Source organism: Sus scrofa, chromosome 9, assembly GCF_000003025.6.
Source record: "Sus scrofa isolate TJ Tabasco breed Duroc chromosome 9, Sscrofa11.1, whole genome shotgun sequence".
Classification (NCBI taxonomy): Eukaryota; Metazoa; Chordata; class Mammalia; order Artiodactyla; family Suidae; genus Sus; species Sus scrofa.
Genome location: NC_010451.4, coordinates 77655989 through 77679540, shown reverse-complemented (window position 1 = coordinate 77679540; position 23552 = coordinate 77655989). Strand labels below are relative to the sequence as shown.

Below are 23552 nucleotides of genomic sequence, written 5' to 3'. Positions count from 1 at the left end.
ATTTCTAATTTCTTTTTATTGCTTGTCCAGATTTTCTAAATGCCCTTCAATGAACATGTTTGCTTTTATAATAATTATAAACATGGCAAACTATAACAATTATGTATTTGTTTAAATAAACTGAAATCTCACGGAGCCAAAAGATAAAATTGTTCTTATTTATGAAAAAAAAATTATTTAATTTATTCTAGAACCTGAGGTTTAATGCTCTAGTTATCAAAATTCCCAAATGATGATGTGATTGAAAAAGAAAGCATGTATTCCTAAACTCCAAGAGATAACAACTTCTGAGGCCTTAAGGTAGTGAAGAAGGTCGGGATTTAGGGGCTGAGTTAATTCCTTTAAGAGAGAAGTGTGCTGCCCAATGAACTTTTTTTTTTTTTTTTTTTTTTTTTTTAAGGTGGTACTTGTGCATGTGGAAGTTCCCAGGCTAGGGGGTGAATTGGAGCTATAGCTGCCGGCCTACTCCACAGCCACAGCAATTCAAGATCCAAGCCACATCTGACCTACCTAGAAGCTTGCACTAATGCTGGATCCTTAACCCACCAAATGAGGCCAGGGATCAAACCTGCATCCTCATGGATACTAGGTGGGTTTTTAACCTACTGAGTCACAATGGGAACTCCCCAGTAAACTTTTTTTTTTTTTTATTACTCAATGAATTTATTACATTTATAGTTGTGCAGTGATCATCACAATCCAATTTTATAGGATTTCCATCCCACAACCCCAGCGCATCTGCCCACCCCCCGAATTGTCTCCTTTGGAAGCCATATGTTTTTCAAAGTCTGAGTCAATATCTGTTCTGCAAAGAGTTCATTGCGTCCTTTTTTCAGATTCCACATGTCAGTAAAAGCATTTGATGTTGGTGTCTCATTGTATGACTGACTTCACTTAGCATGATAATTTCTAGGTCCACCCATGTTGCTAAAAATGCTGGAATTTCGTTCCTTTTAATGGCTGAGTAATATTCCATTGTGTATATGTACCACATCTTCTAGATCCACTCCTATGTCAATGGACATTGAGCTTGTTTCCAGGTCTTGGCAAATAGTGCTGCAATGAACATTGGAGTACATGTGTCTTTGCAACTCATGGTTTTCTCTGGATAGATGCCCAGGAGTGGGATTACTGGATCAAATGGTAGTTCTATTTTTCATTTTCTGAGGAATCTGCATACTGTTTTCCACAATGGTTGCACCAACTTACAATCCCACCAACAGTGTACTAGGGTTCCTTTTTCTCCACACCCTCTCTAGCACTTATTGTTTGTAGACTTTTTGATGATGGCCATTCTGGCTGGTGTAACATGGTACCTCATAGTGGTTTTGATTTGCATTTCTCTAATAATGAATGATGTTGAACATCTTTTCATGTGTTTTTTGACCATCTGTATGTCTTCTTTGGAGAATAGTCTGTTTAGATCTTCTGCCCATTTTTTGATGGGGCTGTTTGTTTTTTTGGTATTGAGTGGTAGGAGGTGTTTATAAATTTTGGAGATTAATCCCTTGTCTGTCGATTCATTTGCAAAGATTTTCTCCCATTCTGTGGGTTTTTTTCTTTTCATTTTGTTTAGGGTTTCCTTTGCTGTGCAGAAACTTTTAAGTTCTCTTAGGTCCCATTTGTTTATTTTTGTTTCTACTGTCATTATTCTAAGAGGTGGATCTGAGAAGACATTGCTGTCATTTATGTCAGAGAGTGTTTGGCCTATGTTTTCCTCTGGGAGTTTTATAGTGTCTGGTTTTATATCTAGGTCTTTAATCCATTTTGTTTTTGTGTATGGTGTTAGGGAGTGTTCTAATTTCCTTCTTTTCCATGTGTCTGTCCAGTTTTCCCAGCACCACTTATTAAACAAGTTGTCCTTTCTCCATTGTATATTCTTGCCTCCTTTGTCATAGATTAGTTGACTCTAGGTGTGTGGGTTTAATTCTGGGCTTTCTATCCTGGTTCCACTGATCTATATTTCTGCCTTTGCATTACTTCCATATGGTTTTGATGACTGTTGCTTTGTAGCATAGTCTGAAGTCAGGGAGCCTGATTCCTCCAGCTCCGTTTTTCTTTTTCAGGATGGCTTTAGCTATTCTGGGTCTTTTGTGCTTCTAAATAAACTTTAAAATATTTTGTTCGAGGTCTGTGAAAAATGTCCTTGGAAATTTGATAGGGATTGCATTGAATCTGTAGATTGCCTCAGGTAGTCAAAATGATAATATTGACTCTTCCAATCCAAGAGCATGGTATGTCTTTCCATCTACTTGTGTCATCTTTGATTTCTTTCATCAGTGTCTTATAGTTTTCCGAGTACAAGTCTGTTGTCTCTTTAGGTAGGTTTACTCCTAGGTATTTTATTCTTTTGGATGCAATGGTAAACGGAGTTGCTTCCCTAATTTCTCTTTCTGATCTTTCATTGCTAGTATATAGAAATGCTGTCCGTTTCTGTGTATTAATTTTGTATGCTGTGACTTTGCCAAATTCATGGATGAGCTCTAACAGTTTTCTGGTAGAGTCTTGAGGATTCTCTAGTATAGGATCATGTCATCTGCAAATAGTGACAGTTTTACTTCTACCTTTCCAATTTGGATTCCTTTTATCTCTTTTACTTCTCTGATTGCTGTGGCTAGGACTTCCAAAACTCTGTTGAAGAGCAGTGGTGAGAGCGGACATCCTTGTCTTATTCCTGATCTCAGCGGGAATTCTTTCAGCTTTTCACCATTGAGAATGATATTAGCTGTGGGTTTGTCATAAAATGGTCTTTATGATGTTGAGGTAGGTTCCCTCTATGTCCACTTTCTGAGGGGTTTTTATCAGAAATGGGTGTTGGCTGTTGTCAAAGGCTTTTTCTGCGTCTATTGAGAGGCTCACATGGTTTTTATTCTTCAGTGTGTTGTACCACACTGATGGATTTGCAGATATTGAAGAACCCTTGCATCCCTGGGATAAATCCCACTTGATCATGATGTACAATCCTTTTCATGTATTGTTGGATGTGGTTTGCTAGTATTTTGTTGAGGATTTTTGCATCTATGTTCATCAGTGAAATTGACCTGTACTTTTCTTTTTTGTGGTATCTTTGGCTAGTTTTGGTATCAGGGTGATGGTGGCCTCATGGAACGAGTTTGAGAGTATCCCTTCCTCTGCAATTTTTTGGAATATAGAAGGATAGGTGTTAGCTCTTCTCTAAATGTTTGATAGAATTCGCCTGTGAAGCCATGTGGTCCTGGACTTTTGTCTGTTGGAAGTTTTTAATCACAGTTTCAATTTCAGTGCTTGTGATGGGTCCATTCATCTTTTCTATTTCATCTTGGTTTAGTCTTGGAAGATTGTACCTTTCTGAGAATTTGTCCATTTCTTCTAGGTTTTCCGTTTTATTGGCATATAGTTGCACGTAGTAGTCTCTTATGATCCTTTGTATTTCTGTGATGTCCATTGTTACTTCTCCTTTTTCATTTCTAATTTTATTGATTTGAGTCCTCTCTCTTTTTTTCTTGATGAGTCTGGCTAAGGGTTTATCAACTTTGTTGATCTTTTCAAAGAACCATCTTTTAGTTTCTTTGATCCTTTCTATGGTTTTCTTCGTTTTTATTTCATTGATTTCTGCTCTGATCTTTATGATTTCATTCCTTCTACTAACTTTAGGTCTTGTCTGTTCTTCTCTCTTGAGCTGCTTTAGATGTAAAGTTAGCTTGTTGATTTGAGCTTTTTCTTGTTTCCTGAGGTGAGCTTGTATTGCTATAAACTGTCCTCTTAGAACAGCTTTTGCTGCATCCCATAGGTTTTGGAGTGTCATATTTTTGTTGTAATTTGCTTCTAGGTATTTTTTAATTTCCTCTTTGATTTCTTCAGTGATCCATCGGTTGTTCAGTAGCATGTTGTTTAGTCTCCATGTGTTTGTGTTTTTTGCAGTTGTTTTCTTGTTGTTGATTTCCAGTCATATAGCATTGTGGTCAGAAAATATGTTTGATGTGATTTCAATTTTCTTAATGTTACCAAGGCTGGATTTGTAGCCCAGGATGTGATCAACCTTAGAGAATGTTCTATGTGCACTTGAGAAGAATATGTATTCTGTTGCTTTAGGATGGAATGTCCTATAAATATCTATTAAGTCCATCTTCTCCAGTAACCTTTAAAGGAACATTCTCACCTGACAGATGGTACTTCTTAAATTTAGCCTAAGGTCCATTGGATTTTTTTTTTTTTTAATAATCTACTCCTCATTCAAGCTAATCTTTTAAGTTATTTTTTGCTTAAAATGAAGTAAGCAAAAACAAACATACAAAAAACCACACACACATCTAGTATTTCTTTCCTAAAACAGTCATTTCTGATTTTGCCACTACCTTAAAAACAATTTAGGAGATGCTTTAGACTATTAATTACTTGGACCTTTAGAGTCCCTTGTGGAAAAGGAGTTACTGAGAAAGATTTTTCCTAACCTTAAAATTCTGTAGTTCTATGAATATAACAATAGTTCACATTTAAATTATCATCTATACACACAAGATCATTCTGAAAGAAAGAGGAACTCCAAGTGACCCATAGTTTTACTCCATTTGTACCAAAAGCTGTATCTGGGGTTAGTGAAAAGTCACCAGTCTGTTTGAATTGAGTGACTTTTATATAGAGTGGTAACCAGACCCAATGTAAATATTTATTGATAATCATTTAGTCATTGTAAATATACATATACATGAGTAATAGAGATAATTAGTCCCTCCCCATTATGTGTATACACCAGCCTGAAGTGGTCAGAAAAATCTTTAACTTAGGTGTTCATGGATACCTGAAGTAGAGGAGAGATGTCATTTCCTGAGCTTTTATTGAAATAATGAATATCAAAGAGTTGGGGAGAAGCATCAATGCTTAACTTTTCTTTAAATGCTCCCAAAAGCAAACTAGCTTTTTGACTTGCTATCACCAGATTTAAAACTGTGATTTTTTTTTTTGTCTAGGTCAGTGTTCCAGGAGCCCAGAACAGAGAGAATGAGCCTTCAGAGCCCACATGGACTGCCAGCCTGGCCACCACTCCCTTATCTGAGACCACCACCACCCCCACACCCCCTGAGGATCAGGCAGAGGTTCTGGAAACCAGAACTCCAAGGCCCACTTTGAACTTTGAGCCAGAAAAATTGGTGCATAAAGGTAAGAGGTACCTGCCAATTATCTGCTATATCTAGGACATGGAAAACAAGGAATAAAATGGCCATTTATTACAAACCCACAGCCAATGAAATACTCAGTGGTGAAAATGTTAAAGGCTTCCCACTAAATTCAGGAACAAGACAAGGATCCTCACTCTTGCCACTTCTGTTTAACACAGTATGGAAGTTCTAGCCAAAAATGATCAGACAAGAAAAAGAAATAAAATGTATCCACTTAGAAGGGAAGAAGTAAAACTCTCACTCTTTATAGATGACATGATACTTTTTATAGAGAACCCTAAAGGTCTCCATACAAAAACTATTAGAATAAATGATTTCAGCAAGGTTATAGGACACAAGATTAATATACAAAAATGTGTTGAGTTTCTATACACTACTAATGAAATATAAGAATTGAAAGTGAAAAAACAATCTTGTTTTAAATCGCATTAAAAAATAAATTTATCATTACCAAAAGGAAAAAAGGGGAAGGGGAAGGATAAATTAGGAGTTTGGGATTAACATATGTATATTAAATACTATATATGAAATAACCAATAAGGACCTACTGTATAGCATAGGGAACTATATTCAATATCTTGCAATAATCTATAATGGAAAAAATCTGAAAAAAAGTATGTGTATACTTACGGAATAAAAACCCCTATAGGACTATAGAAAAAGGGGGCTATTCTCCCCCCTCCAAACAGCCCTGGGAGCTATTTTCTTTCCTTTACTAAGACTTTGCTTGCTTAAAAATATATGTGTGTGTGTATGCATGTATAATATGTGAATCACTTTGCTATACACCTGAAACTACCACATTGTAAATCAACTACACTTCAATTTAAAAAATTTTAAATATTATAAGAGAAAAAATATATAAAAAATACTAAAATATCTAGGAATAAACTTAACCAAGTATGTGAAGGACTTATGCTCTGAACACTATAAAACAGTGATGAATGAAACTGAAGATGATACAAAGAAATGGAAAGATATCCTGTGCTCTTGTATTTGAAAAATTAATATTGTTAAAATAGCCATACTATCCAAAGCAATCAATAGATTTAATGTAATTTTGTCCAAATACTCATGACATTTCTCACAAAACTAGAAGAAGTAACCTTAAACTTCATATGGAACCACAGAAGAAGGAGAAAAAAAAGAAATCTTTAGAAAAAAGAAAAAAGCTGGTGGTATAAATAACCCTTCTAGAGTTCAGACTATACTACAAAGCTACAGTGATCCTAACAGTGCAGTGTTGGCACAAAAACAGACATATATATCAATGGAACAAAACAGAGCACCTAGAAATAAACCCACACACCTACAGTCCATTAATGTGCAACAAAGAAGGCAAGAATAAACAATGGAGAAAGACAGTCTCTTCAACAAGGGGTACCAGGAAAAATGGACAGCCATATATACAACAATGAGATTATAACACCCCCCCATATCATATTCAAAAATAAACTCAAAATTGTTTATAAAGAACTAAATGTAACACCTAAAACCATAAAACTCCTAAAATAGAATGTGGACAGAACACTCTTTGACATAAGTTGAGCAATTTTCTTGGATCAATCTCCTAAGGCAAAGGAAATAACAAAAATAAACAAATGAGACCTAATTAAAAGCTTTTGCACAGCAAAGGAAACCATCAACAAAACAAAAAGATAAGTTACTGAAAAAAAAAGATAACCTACTGAGTGGGAGAAAATATTTACAAATGATGCAGCTGACAAGAGATTCATATTCCAAAATACACAAATAGTTCATACAACTCGATATGTTAAAAAAAAAATCAAATGACCCAATCAAGAAATGAGCAGAAGACTTGTATAGACATTTTTCCAAAGAAGACATACAGATGGCTAACAAGCACATGAAAAGATGCTCAAACCCCTCATTATTAAAGAAATGAAAATCAAGACTACAATGAAATATTACCTCATACCTGTCAGAATAGCTATTATCAAAAGTCTACAAATAATAAAATGTTGGAGAGGATGTGGAGAAAAGGAAACCCTCTATAATATTGGTGGGATTGTAAATTCACACAACTACTGTGGAAAACAGGATGGAGGTTCCTTAAATAACTAAAAATAGGACTACATATGACCCATCAGTTCCACTCCTGGGTATATGTTTGGGGGGAAAAACATTAATTCCAAAAGATACATGCACCCCAGTATTCACAGCCATACTATTTATAATAGCCAGGACATGGAAGCAAGCCACCAAAAGATGATTGGATCAAGAAGTTGTTATCTATATATACAATGGAATACTACTCAGCCATAAAAAAGAATGAAATTCTGCCATTTGCAGCAACATGGATAGACCTAGAGAATAACAGGCTTGGTGAAATAATTCAGACAAAGAAAGACAAATACTGTATGGTATCACTTATATGTGGAATCTAAAAAATTATACAAATGAATATATGCAAAACAGAAATAAACTCACAGATATAGAAAACAAATATGTGGTTACCGAAGGGGAGAGGGAAGGAGAGAGAGACAAACTAGGGATATAGGATTAACAGATATAAACTGCTGTGTGTAAAAGTGATAAGCAACAAGGATATACTTTATTGCACAGGAAATTATAGCTATTGTCTTGTAATAACTTATAATAAAGTATAAGCTGCAAAACCACTGAATCATTATGCTGTACACCTGAAATTAATATTATAAATCAACTGTACTATAATTTGAAGAAAAAGAGAACCCTTTATTTTACTTTTTTATAATTTAAAGGGATTAAATTATATAATACAATTATATGTGATCATAGTGGTGCTTTCTGTGAACCAACTGGGAGAGAATGTGTACAGATGGCCAAAATCATCCTCATTCCAAATATCTTCATTTCCAATCAAGTCCAAAGTAAATGAAGAAGTCCTGTCTTTCTTTCATCAACTAATCCACACAAGAAGATTAGCCAATGAAGGCTCACAGTATTATACTTTCAGGGAAATATGCATTTCTCATGGGTTTCATCAAGATCAAAGACTTTTATGTTTTCAAAGGAATGAACATCTGATGGTGATGATTCCAGTGATGGAAGAAATATTTTGGGTATTGAGGAACACTTCCTGAACATAGAACCCTATCTTTTTTAAGTTGGTGTGTTAGTGTACATGGAGAATGAGCTTCATAAAGCTTTTACTTTTCAGTGAAAGACAATCTCTAAAACATGCTATCCTTTTCTCATTCCAGATCCTAGGTGTTTGGAACCCCTAGAGCCAGGAAACTGTGGTGAATATGTGGTTCGATGGTATTACGACAAGCAGGTCAACTCCTGTGCCCGCTTTTGGTTCAGTGGCTGTAATGGCTCAGGAAATAGATTCAACAGTGAAAAGGAATGTCGAGAAATCTGCATTCAAGAATGAGCAAGTAAATCACCCTGTACTGAGTCAAATCTGTGTCTTTATCAACAAGCCTAGGAAGAACCTCTGTAATTTCAATATTTACCCAATACAAATAAAACACCGTATTTTTTGAGTGTGACCTGAGCATTGACAATTCATAAACATAGTCGAATCCTTACCACCACCCTAGAATGTAGGTATTATTAACTGTTTTTACAGGTGAGGAAGCTAAGGCTCTGAGAAGTTTAGGAACTTCTCAATGGTCACTCAACTAAAAAGTGGCAGAGTGGGGGTCTGACCCAGGGTTGTAATCTCAGAACGTAGGCTCTATCTATCTCACAACCTGCAATGTGGTTCTGATTGCCATCATTCCTTTGCTAGGTATTGTGTCAGATCAAACTCCTGCCTCAGACCACTCCCACTCTTCCTGGCTCCCCCAGTCCCTCCCACCTACCTCAGTCTCCCAGGTCCCTCATAGCCCTGCCAGGAGCAAAAGGCAGGTGGTGGGGAAGGATTTGGTTTGCACATTATAAGTGATGGAAGTATGTTTGTATATAGATGACGGTGAGATAAGAAAGATACCCGGCTTGGGGGAAACTCAGAATGACAGAGTGGTTCAGAGAGATGAGAGACTCTGGGATAGGAGTAGGGATGATTAAGAGTAGTTCAATTTTTGCCTCACTTGCTCTCAAAGTGATTAGGAAACCAATCTGAATTAAAATGACTTAGATTTATTAACAGTGGTCACTCCGCACTCTTCCAACATATTTGGAAGAAAAACCTTTATTGTATGTATATTTAAAATGAAAATTCTCATTTAGGTGAAGAAACTTTTCCCACTCTTCTTTTAAAATGTATAAATGCAACTTGCAATTTAAGGGGGTGAAATGGGAAGGTATTTGACAGCTGAGGACTGCTTGATATATGTAATTTTATATGAAAATCACTTAAATCTCTATGTATCTCTAATACACAGTCTTATTTATTGTAGAGCTTTAGAATTATGGTGTCATAGTCTGGCCTTTTGCAACTTGCTACTTTTCATTCACAGCTATAATTAATCCCTGTTTTACCATATCTAAATGTATTTCTAAATAATTTATTATTTAGGTTGTTTTGAGCTTTAAAAAATTGGTTTCACAATACATAATTCTTTGCCACTTGGTATGTTATTATAATTCATACATACTCATTTACTTTCATAGTTACATAATGTTGGTGTGAATATATCACAGCATATTTAACCATTGCCTTGACTATGTTAAATGGTTTCTATTTAGTATTTTTCATTATTCCACCAGTGTTGCTATGGATTCTCTTACACACAGCATTGGCTGTACATATACCATTGTTTTTCAACCTCAATGTGGAATTGCTGGGTTGCAGGATATGTAAACATTCAACACACACAAACATTGATTTGGCCCATTATAAATTCTTCCCAGTTGTGTTTAAGAGTTCCCATTGCTTGATATTCTTTTTAACACAATGTTGTCAGGCTTCTTCATTTTGCTAATAGTACATGTAAAATGGTATCTTGTTTTAATTTGCCTTTCTCTGGTAACAGCTTAACCATATTTATTTACCATCTGTGCCATTGCTTCTGTGAAATGTTTGTTCATAATTGGGGAGAATTTTCTCATTGCATTGTTTGTCTGTGCTTATTGGACTTCTGGTGTTCCTTATATATTCTGAAATTGAACTCTTTGCTCATTATTTGTGTTGTTAATAGCTTGTGGCTTGTGTTTTTTACTTTACTCTTTTCCTTTTTAATAATGAGCAGAAGTCTCAATTTTAAGGCAAATTTGCCCATCTTTTCTTTTGCAGCTAGCACCTTTTTCCCCTTGTTTATGTCCTTTAGCCACTTGGCCACCTTCCTTGGGTGGGAAACTGCCCCAGGACAAATCCTGCTCTGGCTGCTGGGTGTACCTCTCTAGATTCCATCTTTATGTCTGGTAATTCCTTAGCAGCCTATTAGCACCTTGATTCCCAGGTGATTGTTTTTTCAAGCAACAGCAGATCCTTAACTCAATGTGCCATTCCAGGGGTTGAACTTGCGTCCTGGTGCTTTCAAGATGTCTGCTGTGCCTCAGCGGGAACTCCACGTGGATTAGTTTTGTTTTGCTGCTGTAACATATTACCAAGTTTGGCAGCTTAAGCAACACCAGTGTATTATCAGTTCTGCAGATCAGAAGTCTGATGCAGGTCTCACTGGGCTGTGTTTCTTCTAGCAGATCTAGGGAAGAATCCGTCTTCTTCCCTTTTCCAGCTTCTAGAGGCCACTGACCCACCTTGGTTCCTGGCCCCTTCCTCTATCCTCAGAGCCAGCAATAATAGGTTGAATCTTCTCATGCTGCCATCTTGCTGGTTCTCTGAGTACAGCTAGGAAAGGTTCTCTGCTTTTAAGATCTCATATGATGTGATACAGTCCACCCGGATAATCAGGGATGCTCTACCTGTCTCACATCTACAAGTCCTTTTGCTATGGAAGGTAACTATACACAGGTTCTGGGCACTAGGGAATGGACACTGTTGTGTCCATTATTCTGTTGATCACAGCATCTGTGCCCTCTGCCTGTTGCCTGAGCCTAGGAACAAAAACATGCCTTGCTTTCTCTGTGTCCCTAGTTCCTGGCACATAGGAAGAACTCCATGCATTTAAAAAAATTTGAACTCACTTATAAAGTGAGTTCTAAGTCACTAGAGAAATAATTAACTCCTTGGAAGAGAGGAATGAAAAAAGTTAAGAAAAAAATCACATCAGTTTAAAAGAATAAGAGAAAAGTGATATGCTAGGGAGTAAAAGCTATGACTCTCTCATCCACTTTGAGATTCAGGACACTCCTCCCCTCTTTCCCCACTGTCGTAAGCAAACAAAGACGAAAGTCAGAGGGAGTGTTGTCTGGCTAGATAAAGCAAAGAGGCTTAACTGAACAACCTAAGAATTAATTTTGGAAAAGAGAATGATGATTTATGCTTTAATTTTAATCTGCTTTAAAAGCTAATATGGAAATAACCCAAGTACCCATCAACAGAAGGATAAATAAGATGTGATACACACATATACACAATGGAGTATTACTCAGCCATAAAATGGAATGAAATGTTGCCATTTGCTTCTCCATGAACAGACCTAGAGAATATCACGCATGGTGAAATAAATCAGACAAAGACAAATACTGTATAATATCACTTAAATGTGGAATCTCAAAAAAACAAAACAAAACAAATGAATCAATATACAAAACAGAAAAAGACTCAGACATAGAAAACAAACTTTGGTTTACCAAAAGGGAGGGGAGGGGAAGGAATTAATTAGGAGTATAGGATCAATAGATATAAACTACTATATCTAAAATAGATAATAAGGATTTAATGTATAGTACAGGGAATTATACCCAATATCTTATAATAATCTATAGCAGAATGTAATTGGGGGAAAAAACCCAAACTGAATCACTGTGCTATACACTTGAAACTAACACAATGTTATAAATCAACCATACTTATATTTTTAAATAGCCAATAGAGATAGGGGGACAGGACATTTTTATCTCTGCTTTCAAACTTTAAAAAGGACAATATATACAAAATACTAAAACCAAGAGTGTGTATATCAAAAGTCTCTGTTTTAAATTAAGACATTGAAAAGTTTTAGGTTTTCCATCAAGTACTAATGCTAGAATTTTAATGACAAACCTCCATCGAAATGTTAAAATAGATGATCATTTCTATCACTTTCATTTAGTTTAAACCTCAATTTTGCTGACTGCAAGAATTGCTCTAAGCAGGAACATGCTAAATTTATAAAATGACAAGTAGTGTTGCTGTTGATCTGAAAGACAGCAAGAAGTAAAGGGATGAGAGCAAGCTATCTGCATGTAACACATTATAGAATTGTTTCATATCACTAATAAACCAAGAGATCTTATAAGTCAAAAAGAATAAGAAGGAAAAAATAGGAAAACGGTAGGGATTGGCAATTCAAAGAAGATGGCCAACCCACATCTAAAGAGATGCTCAGCTTCACTAACTGTCAGGGAAATATGTACCAAGCAGGTCTGGGGTCTGGGGTGAGGCTGGGCACCCACAGGTGATTCAGCAACCCTTGCTATGAACCAGCAAGGAGACATCTGAATGATGACAACCTTAGGAGAAAGTGTACTATTTGAATTGGAATTTCAGATATTTGACAATTTATGCCCTTTTCCTCTTTTAATCTATAGTTCAATGTCTTTTGTGAACAGCAATGCAAAGATGGATTGATGCCGTTGAAGTGTCCAAGAGCTTTCCCACTCTTGATAATATCTTTTAGCGAGACGTCACTAAAATAAGATATATTTTAGAATATATGTTTGTCTGAAAAAAAGAATAGTACCCCAATCATATTTCACACATCTATGAATGGCATTTCAGATTAAAAAAAATATGTATTGGGCTGATTTGATTTCTAAAAGCATTATTTCTTATCATTTTTCCATAAATGTGTATCTTGAAAAATCCTTCATTTAAACTAATTCATTAAAAATCACATCAGGAGTTCCCTTAGTGGCTTAGCAGTAACGAACCCTACTAGTATCCATGAGGACTTGGGTTCGATCCCTGGCTCGGTGGGTTAAAGGATCCTCTGTTGCTGTGAGCCGTGGTGTAGGTCACAGGTGCAGCTCGGATTCCACATCGCTGTGGCTGTGGAGGAGGCTGGCAGCTGCAGCTCTGTTTTGACCCCTGGCCTGGTAACTTCCATAGGCCAAGGATGCAGCCCTAAAATGACAATAAATAAATAAATATTAAAAAAGAAAAGTCACACCCAACTTAGGAAATTTTAAGCCCTGCTATCATCAGCTTAAGAAAAGGATGAGCTCTTAGAGTTCTCTACTCCTTATATCCTTCAGACAAATTGTCTAAGAGACTGGGTATTCTCAGGGTGAACATTTCTGGTAGGACAAGTACCTCCTCCAGAGGCAGCCCATTCTTTAGGTAACACCAGCTCCCACTGCAACAGCTTGAACTAGAGGCCTCCCGTGGCTTCCATCCTAACCAACTCCTACCTGACCTTGTGGAAACTTTCAGAAGGGCCATGGTATTATTTTAAGATAGTCGATTACATCCCCATTCATTCGGGCTGCTCCAGCAGCTACTACTACTTCCACAGCTCTTTTACCATCCCATTTGCTCATTCTGAGCTTGCCCTCCAGCTTGCGATGGATGCCCTTGGTGACTCAAGTAGCAGAGAGGCACAAACCAACACATCCCTCGTTCTAAGTAGTAGTCTATTCCTATGGAATAGGAAAAAGCTAAGGTAACAGACATGGAAGAAGCAAAGAAAAACAAGAATTACACAGTAGGAATTTTAAATAGTAACTCAGAATTTGTGAATTGCTAAGATGGCAACTTGTCTATTTCTCTCTGAAACAGACTGGAGTTTCAGTTTAATTTTTTACTATCTTCAAATTTGTCCTTAAACTCTGCACTCTCGGTTTCTTAAAATTATTTTCAAGTACTACTGAAATTCTCTGGTTATTGCCTCCTTAGTGTACTGGGTGGTGTTATCTTAAATTTATCATTTGGCTGTTTTCCCTCTCTTGAATCCTAATGAAGAGTGTTACGATTTTGCCAGTTTCTGCAATTTGGGATTTTTCTCAAATTGATTCTATTATGAATAAGTCATTGCTCAGACTTGCTTTTCAACTCTTTACAACAAAACAGAACATGTCCCTGATGGGAAAAAAAAAATCATAAATAAAACTCCAATAAATAAACCCTTGCCTTTATGTAATTATCTCATCTCCAGTCTTCCATGAAAGTAATATTGGAATTTGTGTAGACTTTGTGGTGTCTTACATACTTTGAAAAATGTTAGAAAAATATTGGAGAAGAGACTTGAGGTTGCCTGATGGGAGGGGGAAGGAGTGGGAGGGATCGGGAGCTTGGGCTTATCAGACACAACCTAGAATAGATTTACAAGGAGATCCTGCTGAATAGCATTGAGAACTATGTCTAGATACTCATGTTGCAACAGAAGAAAGGGTGGGGGAAAAACTGTAATTGCAATGTATACATGTAAGGATAACCCGACCCCCTTGCTGTACAGTGGGAAAATAAAAAAAAAAAAAGAAAAATATTGACAAATACAGTAAAATTAACTGAAATTGTGCCTATTTTGAGTGTTACTTGAGCTTTTCCAATAATGAGAGCTGAAGGCCAAGCCTAGGAAACTTGCTTTGTACCAGCCTCTGCCTTCACCACAAACCAGCAGTCCCTGTGTCCTTTTTCTCTGTGATGGTGCAATGTCTCAGCCAGTGACCTTGTCTGGCCTCTGACAAACATCCCAGATGCTGGCCTCCCTTTTACTCTCTGTATCCAATTACTCAGTGCCTCTGGGCCATGTCACTTCTTCTTGTTCCTCTACACCCTCAATCTGCCATTGTTTCCAGACCAGCCTCACCTTCATCTATTATCTCTCCCCTCTCATCTTCATCCCCTCATTAGTGGCCCTCATTTTCTCCAAGACAGACAGCAGACCTGTTAGCACAGTACTCAAGGTCTTTACTGCTGCTTACCTTTCTCCTTTATCTTGCTCCAAATTCTTATCCATGTTCTTCAACTCAGCCATACTCAACCATTTGCTGCTTATTGAGAGCACCATTTATTTCCCTTTGGAATTTTCCCTTCTTTGTGCTCTCCCTTCCATTTCTCCTTCCTTGCCTGCTTCTCTCTATTCCTCACTTCTTCACTGAGCATTATGGAATTCAATCTGTATCAGTATATGAAGAGCGACCATTCTCTTAGAGCTTAACAGCTGTTCATTCTATTTGATCAGTCCATCTTTACTAGGCCCTTCAGTGTTTCCCACCTGTTATGACCAAAGCTTTATTGACTAGTCTTGTACACATTAGTCTTCCTTTAAGTGTATCTATACAATATATTAAAAAAGTGAAACAGAGAGTTCCTGTCGTGGCTCAGTGGGTTAAAAACCTAACTAGTATCCATAAGGACATGAGTTTGAAGCCTGGCTTGCTCAGTGGGTTAAAGATATGGCATTGCCTTGAGCTGTGGTGTAGGTTGCAGATGTGACTTGGATTACCTGTGGCTGTGGCCAGCAGCTGTGGCTCTGATTTGACCCCTAGCCTTGGAACTTCCATATGCCACACCTGCAGCCACAAAAAGAGCAAAACCAAAACCAAAACAAAACAAAAAACAACTATGAGAACAAAGAGAATGTACTTTTTGATAAGTATATCAAAGAAATACTTTTGTTAAAGATTGTGCCCATTTATATTCCCCCAGCTTATGTGTGCTTACTTTTTCTCTTCCTCACCATCAATGACGTTTACTAATTATTTGATATTTCTGTTTTTCTGATAGCTGAAAATGGAATCTCACTTTGGTTTTACTGTGTATTTTTCTCTTAATTTTTATTTCTTTCTATTGTGAAATATTTTATATACATGGAAGAATGTGTGTTACCCATAAGTAGGTTTTAAAGTAAAATAGTTATATAAAAACCTGGGTATCTATCATGCAGCTGAAAATATAGATTGTTGCCAATATCACTGAAGCCTCCTCTGAGTTTGCCCCTAAATGGACAAAGCCAAAGTAAACTTGAAAATAAGTGATCATGAAGTTCCTGGCTCAACAGGTTAAGAACCTGACATAGTGTCCATGAGAATGTGGATTCAATCAATGGCCTTGCTCAGTGGGTTAAGGATCCAGCATTGCTGAAAGCTGTGATATAGGAAAATAAAGAGAGATAGAGAAGGAAGGAAGGAAAGAAAGAAAGTGGTCATGGTGATTTGGGGTACCCAAGAATATACTGTAAGAGTTTCCAGAAATTACCATCACCAACAATGTGTTATACAGATCCTGAGATTACTGTGCCCAGTGATACCCCTTTGTGGATCCCAGAGGTTACTAAGCCCAATCATGAATTTCCAGAGGCCACTCTTAAATGCAGTTCAAAAGAGGATAATCTGGCAGTCAGTCCAGGGCTGACACCCAACACTTGGTATGAATAGGCCAAACTTTCTATACCAAAACCATGAGCAAGTCTAACCCAGCTCTTGTGCTCAAAGGGATGCAGTGTCAAGTTCTAAATGACAGCAGAAACCTCGCTCAACATAGGAGCTTTGATCTTCTCACCTGGTATTCTGCTTCCCTTGCTTCCTGCCACTCAGGATGCCCAGTGGGCACAGTCATGGAAGGTGTCCATCTGGAACTATGCCCAAAACCCAAGAATGCCTGAGGGCTGCTCCAAACCCTAGCTCTCCACATCCATAAGAATACATACGGAGAATGACAGCAAAAGAAAGCAAATCTCCACATTGTTTTCTACACTTGAGTCAAATTCCAGGGCTGAGTTCTCTGGCAAGTATGACTGAACCATGTAGCCTCTTTAGGTCCTAGGCTAGTTGATCTCAAAGAGTTTCTAACCAGATGCCATCCAGCATCTTCCTTAGTGCCTAGGAAAGTAAGCAGAGAAAGACATTCATTCATTTCATTCACTCACCCATTCATTCACTCATTCATACAACAATTACTGCCTACTGTGTGCCAGGTGCTGTCTTTACATTTATGAAGCTTATTTTTTACTGAAGAATAGACAAGAATCACATAAATGTTAAATTTAAATTAATCTGTGAAAATTTCTGGAGCTCTCTGGCTCAGTGGGTTAGAAATTCCATGTTGTCACTGCTGTGGTGTAGGTTTAGTCCCTGGCCCAGAAACTTCCATATGCCCAGGCATGGCAAAAAAAAAAAAAAAAGAAATTCATCCGTGAAATATATAATGTGTTCAGTACTATGAAAAAGGTCCATTGTGCCAGGAGAGCATACAATAGAGAAAATACAGCAAGGGAGTGCAAGTCATCAATGCTATGGAAGATTATAATTATTTGTTTATAATTACCCTTTAATTCTCTATAATGCCATGCTTGCTGTAGGCAGGGTTACTTTCCCACACATTAGACTTTGGGCTTGGCTCTTGATTTTCTTTGGCCAGTGGAGTGTGCACAGACATCAGGTATATCATGACTGTACGGAAGCTTTAAACGTGATTGCCTGCTTTGGCCCTGTGCTTCCTACTCTGGACTTTCACCAAGAAACTAGCATGCCTTCACCTCTGGTTCCAGAATAAGAAGATGCCTAGGGCTGAACTGAGCCCAGGCAAGCCCAGCTGAACCAAGCCAAGCTTGCTGAGCCCAGCAGAGCTGGAGCCAACTATAGCCCTCAAGTCATGTGGGCACGAGATAAATGGCTGTTCGTCACCAGCCACTTAGATTTAGGATTGTGTGTCACCATTGTATAAGTTGAAAAATACAAATTCCTACTCCCAGGCTGGCCCTGGCTGTCCATGGGAGGCTGTAGCCCCTGGCCTGGCCAATGTGTGAGAGAAATTGAGAGAAATGAGAGACTGTGGAGATGGCTAGTTCTCTTCCCATGCAGGAAAAGGTACTGACAGATCTACTGGTTTTTCTTTCTTTCTTTTTTTTTTTTTTTTTTTTGTCTTTTTAGGGCGGTACCCTTGGCTATGGAAGTTCCCAAGCTAGGAGTCGAATCAGAGCTGCAGCTGCTGGCCTATGCTACAGGCACAACAATGCTGGATCCTTAATCCACTGAGCAAGGCCAGGATCAAACCCATGTCCTCATGGATACTAGTCGGGCTCATTTCTGCTGAGCCACAATGGGAACTCCCTGACATGTCTACCGCTACATCTTCTTAGAAGAGGAAAGAGAGTTGCAAAGACTTGCTCCCAACTAAGATGGAGTAAGAGGCACAAAATTTATCCCCATTCCTGAAACACAAAATTTAGGAAATGAATTTGTAAAGTACTGTAAGTCAGTCAAGGAGGAACAGTGATCCCGGGGAAGGCAGGAAGACAAATGCAGTGAGCCCTGTAATTGCCTCAGTCTACTGCTTTGGCAGCGTTTCCAGGCCACAGAGCAGAGACAGGGAACCGAGACAGAACCTGGCACATTCTCCAGGAGGATGCACAAGAGCTGAGAGCCCAGAAAGACCATGGCGGCTAGAATTCTGAGGGTGAGGACAGAGATTTGGAAAGGAGAGAAATTCACAGGGTGAGAACTTAGGAGGGCTGTGGAGGGTTCCCCTGGAGTATTCAGGTCAGTACTCATCAGGGAAGGCACATGATGAAACTGCCCAAAGCTGAGAATGGAACCAACTAAAAGGATTAGAGGTAGCAGTACCAGGTGCTAACACTGGGCCAGGAGCAATGCCTGTCACACTAGCCAGACAGGAAAAACTATAGATTTACCCAGTGTTGGGTACAGATTCTGGACCATAAAATAAGTGCTAATAAATTGTTAAAAATTTATAATCTTATAAAATATGTTCTCATCACAATGAAATTAAATTATAAACCAATAACAAAAATATTTGGAAAAACCTCAAATATTTCCAAACTCTATAAAATACCTCTAGATCCATAGGTAGATAAAGAAATCGAAGAGGCAATCAGAAAGTGTGTTTTGACCTGAGTGAAAATAAATACACAATGAATCAGAATTGGTGGGAGGCTACCAAAGTAATACATAGGGGGAAATTTAGCACTAAATGACCACTAGAAAAGAAGGTTCCAAATCAATGACTGAAGCATTCACCTTAAGGAACTAGAAAGGAAGAGAAAATTAAACCTAAAATAAGTAGAAGAATGAAAAGAATAATGACCAGAGTAGGAACTACTTAAATAGAAAGCAGAAAATAAATGAATCTATCTATATATATATATATCAAAACTTATCACATTGTATAATCTAAATAGATGAGTTTATTGTATGTCATTTATACTTCAGTAAAACAGTTAAATATTTTAAGAAGTATCTTGAAGAGAAGGGGAGAAGGAGGAGAGGAAGGAAGGAGCAAGGAAAAGTGAATGAACTGACACCTGTGTTTAGGGGGAAGGTAGGGAAGGAGAGAAAGGGAGGGAGGTGGAGGGAGAGGGAGGGAGAGAGAAACTAGAAATCCCTTATGTGGTTGGCATTTTAATAGTTTAACACAGATTGCCCCTGTTTAAAGGTAAATGTAGCTACTTTGGTTACTTGAGTGTGATAATCAAAGTAGCCTCCCCTATTCTTAACAGGAGGAGCTAGGGGTTTGAGAGAGGGGTGGAGACCTTAACTTCCTCTTATATTACTGAACCCATAAATGAGGTGGCATAGTTCCAGCTCTAACTCCAAGTCCACTGAAGCCCAGTTTTACTCTTGTTGTCCTCATCTCAGCTTATGGCATCATCATGCAGCCAATATTCCAAGCTTACCTTCAGCTTTTACCTTCTTTCATATTCCATAAGTCTCTGAGTCCTGCCAATTAGACCTCAGAAATTTCTCTCAAATCTATCTCCTCCTCTATGTGCTTTCTTTTTTTTCCCGAGTCCCTAGCATATGGAAGTCCCCAGGCCAGAGACTGAACCCACACCACAACAGCCACCCAAGCCGCTACACTGACAATGCCAGATCCTTAACCCACTGAGCTACCAGGGAACTCCTAACTTCCATTATCTTTAAACATCCTCTTTACTTTTCCTCATTGCCTTGTCAATTAATACTTTATAGTATCAGAAATATTCTAAGATACAAATCAGGTTATTTTCAAAGCATTACTCCCCATTACCTACATGATAATGGCCTTCTCAGCAGAGCTTATAATTCCCTTCATAATCCAATTTTCTTGTTTCATCATTCTCTCTCCACCTTATGCTCCAGGCATTCTGTTTAATAAACCCAAGTATACTGGGTCAGGCTTGTTTCTTTCTGTTTATTTTTTGCTTTTGTGTCTTTATACCTGCCACTTCTTCTATCCCTTCTCCGCACAGAAGACTCCTAGATATTCTGTAAGAATTAGTTGAGATATTATATCTTTGATGAAGTCTTCCTCAACTTCGCAAAAGATGGCCTCATTTTTTAGACCCCCAAATATTGCCCTAATGGTATCTACTACTGGCACAAGTACATGATAACTAACTGTAACCTGGACAGTGAACTTGGACTCCTATAGTGATTTGGGCTGGGAGAAGTCACAGGAAGACTCATGCAGAGAGGATATAGCAGGAAGGGAGAGGGACTGCTTACATCAGAGGTTATAGGATCACTTTTCTTGGAGCCACTAGAGACTATTTTCAGAAATATAGCAGTAAGAAAATGTATACATGTAAGGATAACTTGATCCCCTTGCTGTACAGTGGGAAAATAAAATAAATAAATAAAAGAAATAAAGCAGTAAGAGAACAGCCATTTTTCTTAGAATGGACATTAGGGAAAAGAAGAGGATTCAGGGGATTTAGAAGCATGCCATAATCAACCCTACCCACCTGGGAAGGAAATAATTAGCTTACTGACAGAGGGACTTATGTCATTGCAATGGGGACTCTAACAAGGCATTTTTAAAGGTGGCTCATGCTCCAGGGACAAGGAGATCCATTATTTCCTGTCGGTGGCCAGTGTGGCCAAAAGCTAATTGAAAGTCCATGTATGTTCTTTTTGTTAATGTGAACATTACAATTCATTTAAATAAATACCCATCATGGAGAGAGAAGCAAGCCAGTGTGAGCAGTAGAAGTCAGGAGATAAATTTCTTAATTCAGCTCTGCCAAAAATATTTGCAACTGACTTATCTGATTTGCTAAAGAAAAACAATTTTAAATATTTAAAAAAAATAACTCTATAAAATTTATGTTTCTTGTATCAAAAGTTTCTGGCAAATAATTTTTAAATGGAGTTTTGGCACAAGAGGTAGAAAATTTTCGCATTATATCTTTGTTACCTGCACTTTCCTAGAACTGATCATGAATCTCTCTTAAAGCTCTTTTCCCAGTACAAACACCACCTCTCCTCAAATCATTTGGTTTATATAAAGCTAAAATGAACTTCCAAAATGAGTGAATTTTCTATTATTTTATTTTGAGAAGAGCCTTACTACAGGATATTAGATGGTATCATTTCACTTCCAGAAACATCAAATGTCAGATAGTCATGAACATGCTAAAAGCCTTGAGTATGTTTCTAGTATTTTCTGTATGTTTTCATTAGTTTCATTTTCCATGATGGAAAAATCTTATTTTCTTTCCAATTAAAACATTGTCTGACCTTTAACAGCAAGGACTTTTTTATTCTCTAGATTCTCATCATTTTAGAAAGAATGTATATCTTTCTGGAAGAGTCCTTTAGTAAATATATGTTCTTAAATTTCTTGGAAACTATATGAAATTAGAGACATTTGTTCTTGGTAATAGGCAAGGCTACTTTAGTTGGACAAATATTTCTGCAGGAAACAGTGAAATTATTGAAAAAAGTAGAATAAATTTCTTTTTTTTTTTTTTCTCTTTTGTCTTTTGTTGTTGTTGTTGTTGCTATTTCTTGGGCCGCTCCCGCGGCATATGGAGGTTCCCAGGCTAGGGGTTGAATCGCCAGAGCCACAGCAACGCGGGATCCAAGCCACGTCTGCAACCTACACCACAGCTCACGGCAACACCGGATCCTTAACCCACTGAGCAAGGGCAGGGACCGAACCCGCAACCTCATGGTTCCTAGTCGGATTCGTTAACCACTGTGCCACGACGGGAACTCCCAGAATAAATTTCTTAAAAGAATCAAACTGCTTATGAGATATTGAAGGATAGCAAGGCTAAAATCAAAGGAGAAATGGTAAACTAGAGATATTAGTAGAAGGCCGGAGCTGGTTTTGCCATGCAACACTTATTATTTCATAGTGTCTTAAAATTTAACTTTGGCAGCTACTGAAGATTAAAGGGACAACATTTAAAACTCTTAGCCACATGATATGAGGAGTTTAACAGGAAGGGGATAATAACTGCAAAAGGACATGAAAGAGATTTAAGGGTGATGAAAATATTCTATTTTTGAAGCTAACATTTCACTTCAAATTGAGTGAAAAAAAAAAACCTCACAGTTTCAAGAAGCTAATGAATCCTAAGCAGGATGAATACAAATGAAAACCACACTCAGCCACACACAAACTGCTAAGAGCTAAAAATGAAAGGAAAATTTTGAAAGCAACAAAAGAAAAATGTCACATTATATATGGAGGAATGACATTATGATTAAGAACCCATTTCTAGGGAGTTCCATGTTGGCACAGTGGGTTAAGGATCCAGTTGCTGCTGTTGCACAAGTTCAATCTCTGGCCCATGAACTTCCACACGCTGTAGGCATGGCCAAAAAAACCAAAAAACCCCAACTTCCCAATAAAAACAGTGGAGATCAGGAGACAGTTTCACAAGAATTTCAAAGTGTTGAAAAAAATACTTGTCAATATAGATATGACAGAAACAATCTACAAGATTAAATAAGTACCTAATTTCAACAAGCAAAGAAAATTTTCATTTTTTTTACATTAAAAATGTAAATTTTATTATTTTGTTTTTTTGCTTTACCTTTTTTTTTTCTATTGTATAGCATGGTGACCCAGTTACACACACATGTATGCATTCTTTTCTCTCACATTATCATGTTCCATCATAAATGACGAGACATAGTTCCCAGTGCTACACAGCAGGATCTCATTGTGACTGGGAGCTTGGGATTAATAGATGTGGCCTATTGCCTTTGGAATGGATTAGCAATAATTTTCTTATATTTTCTTATTTAATATGTACTACTTCTCAACCACCCAGAAAGTGGCTAATTTTGGTCAACAAGATAGCATGGTGATTCTCACATGATCATTAAATAATGTACCTTTTTCTTTTTTAAATTAAATCATAAAATAGTAGTTTTATGAAAGAAAATGAGTGCCTGAGATTTCCCAAGAAGGATTACCAAGTGGGAAGAGTAGAGTCCTAGGACATGTTCTCCAAGTAATAGCATATTAGAGAGCTGAGAGTTAACGAGAAGCCTATCAGGGGTCCCCAGAGGGAGAGGCCTGTGGTATCTAAGCACAAAAGCCAGGAGAGTCAATGGTGATAAATGCCATTAAGAAGGTCAGTAAGATTTATATCAATGTGTCCATCGGATTTAACAACAGGATGGTCTTGGAGATCTTGGCAAAAACATTCTTACAAGAGTGAA

At 37.6% G+C, this 23552-nt stretch overlaps 1 protein-coding gene and 1 long non-coding RNA gene across 5 annotated transcripts in view; one reads left to right on the top strand and one right to left on the bottom strand.

Moving 5' to 3' along the window:
* COL28A1 (collagen type XXVIII alpha 1 chain) overlaps window positions 1–8651 on the top strand; it is a 171050-nt gene extending 162399 nt beyond the window's left edge. For all 4 annotated transcript variants that reach the window (XM_021063396.1, XM_021063395.1, XM_021063397.1 and 1 more), the window contains 2 exons: window positions 4947–5136; window positions 8363–8651. In XM_021063396.1, the coding sequence (XP_020919055.1) occupies window positions 4947–5136; window positions 8363–8535 (363 nt within the window). In that variant the 3' untranslated portion in view covers window positions 8536–8651. The remainder of the gene's footprint in view (window positions 1–4946; window positions 5137–8362) is intronic.
* The window catches only part of LOC110255476, a 170355-nt gene that overhangs the window by 119686 nt on the left and 27117 nt on the right, over window positions 1–23552 (bottom strand). The window lies entirely within an intron of this gene.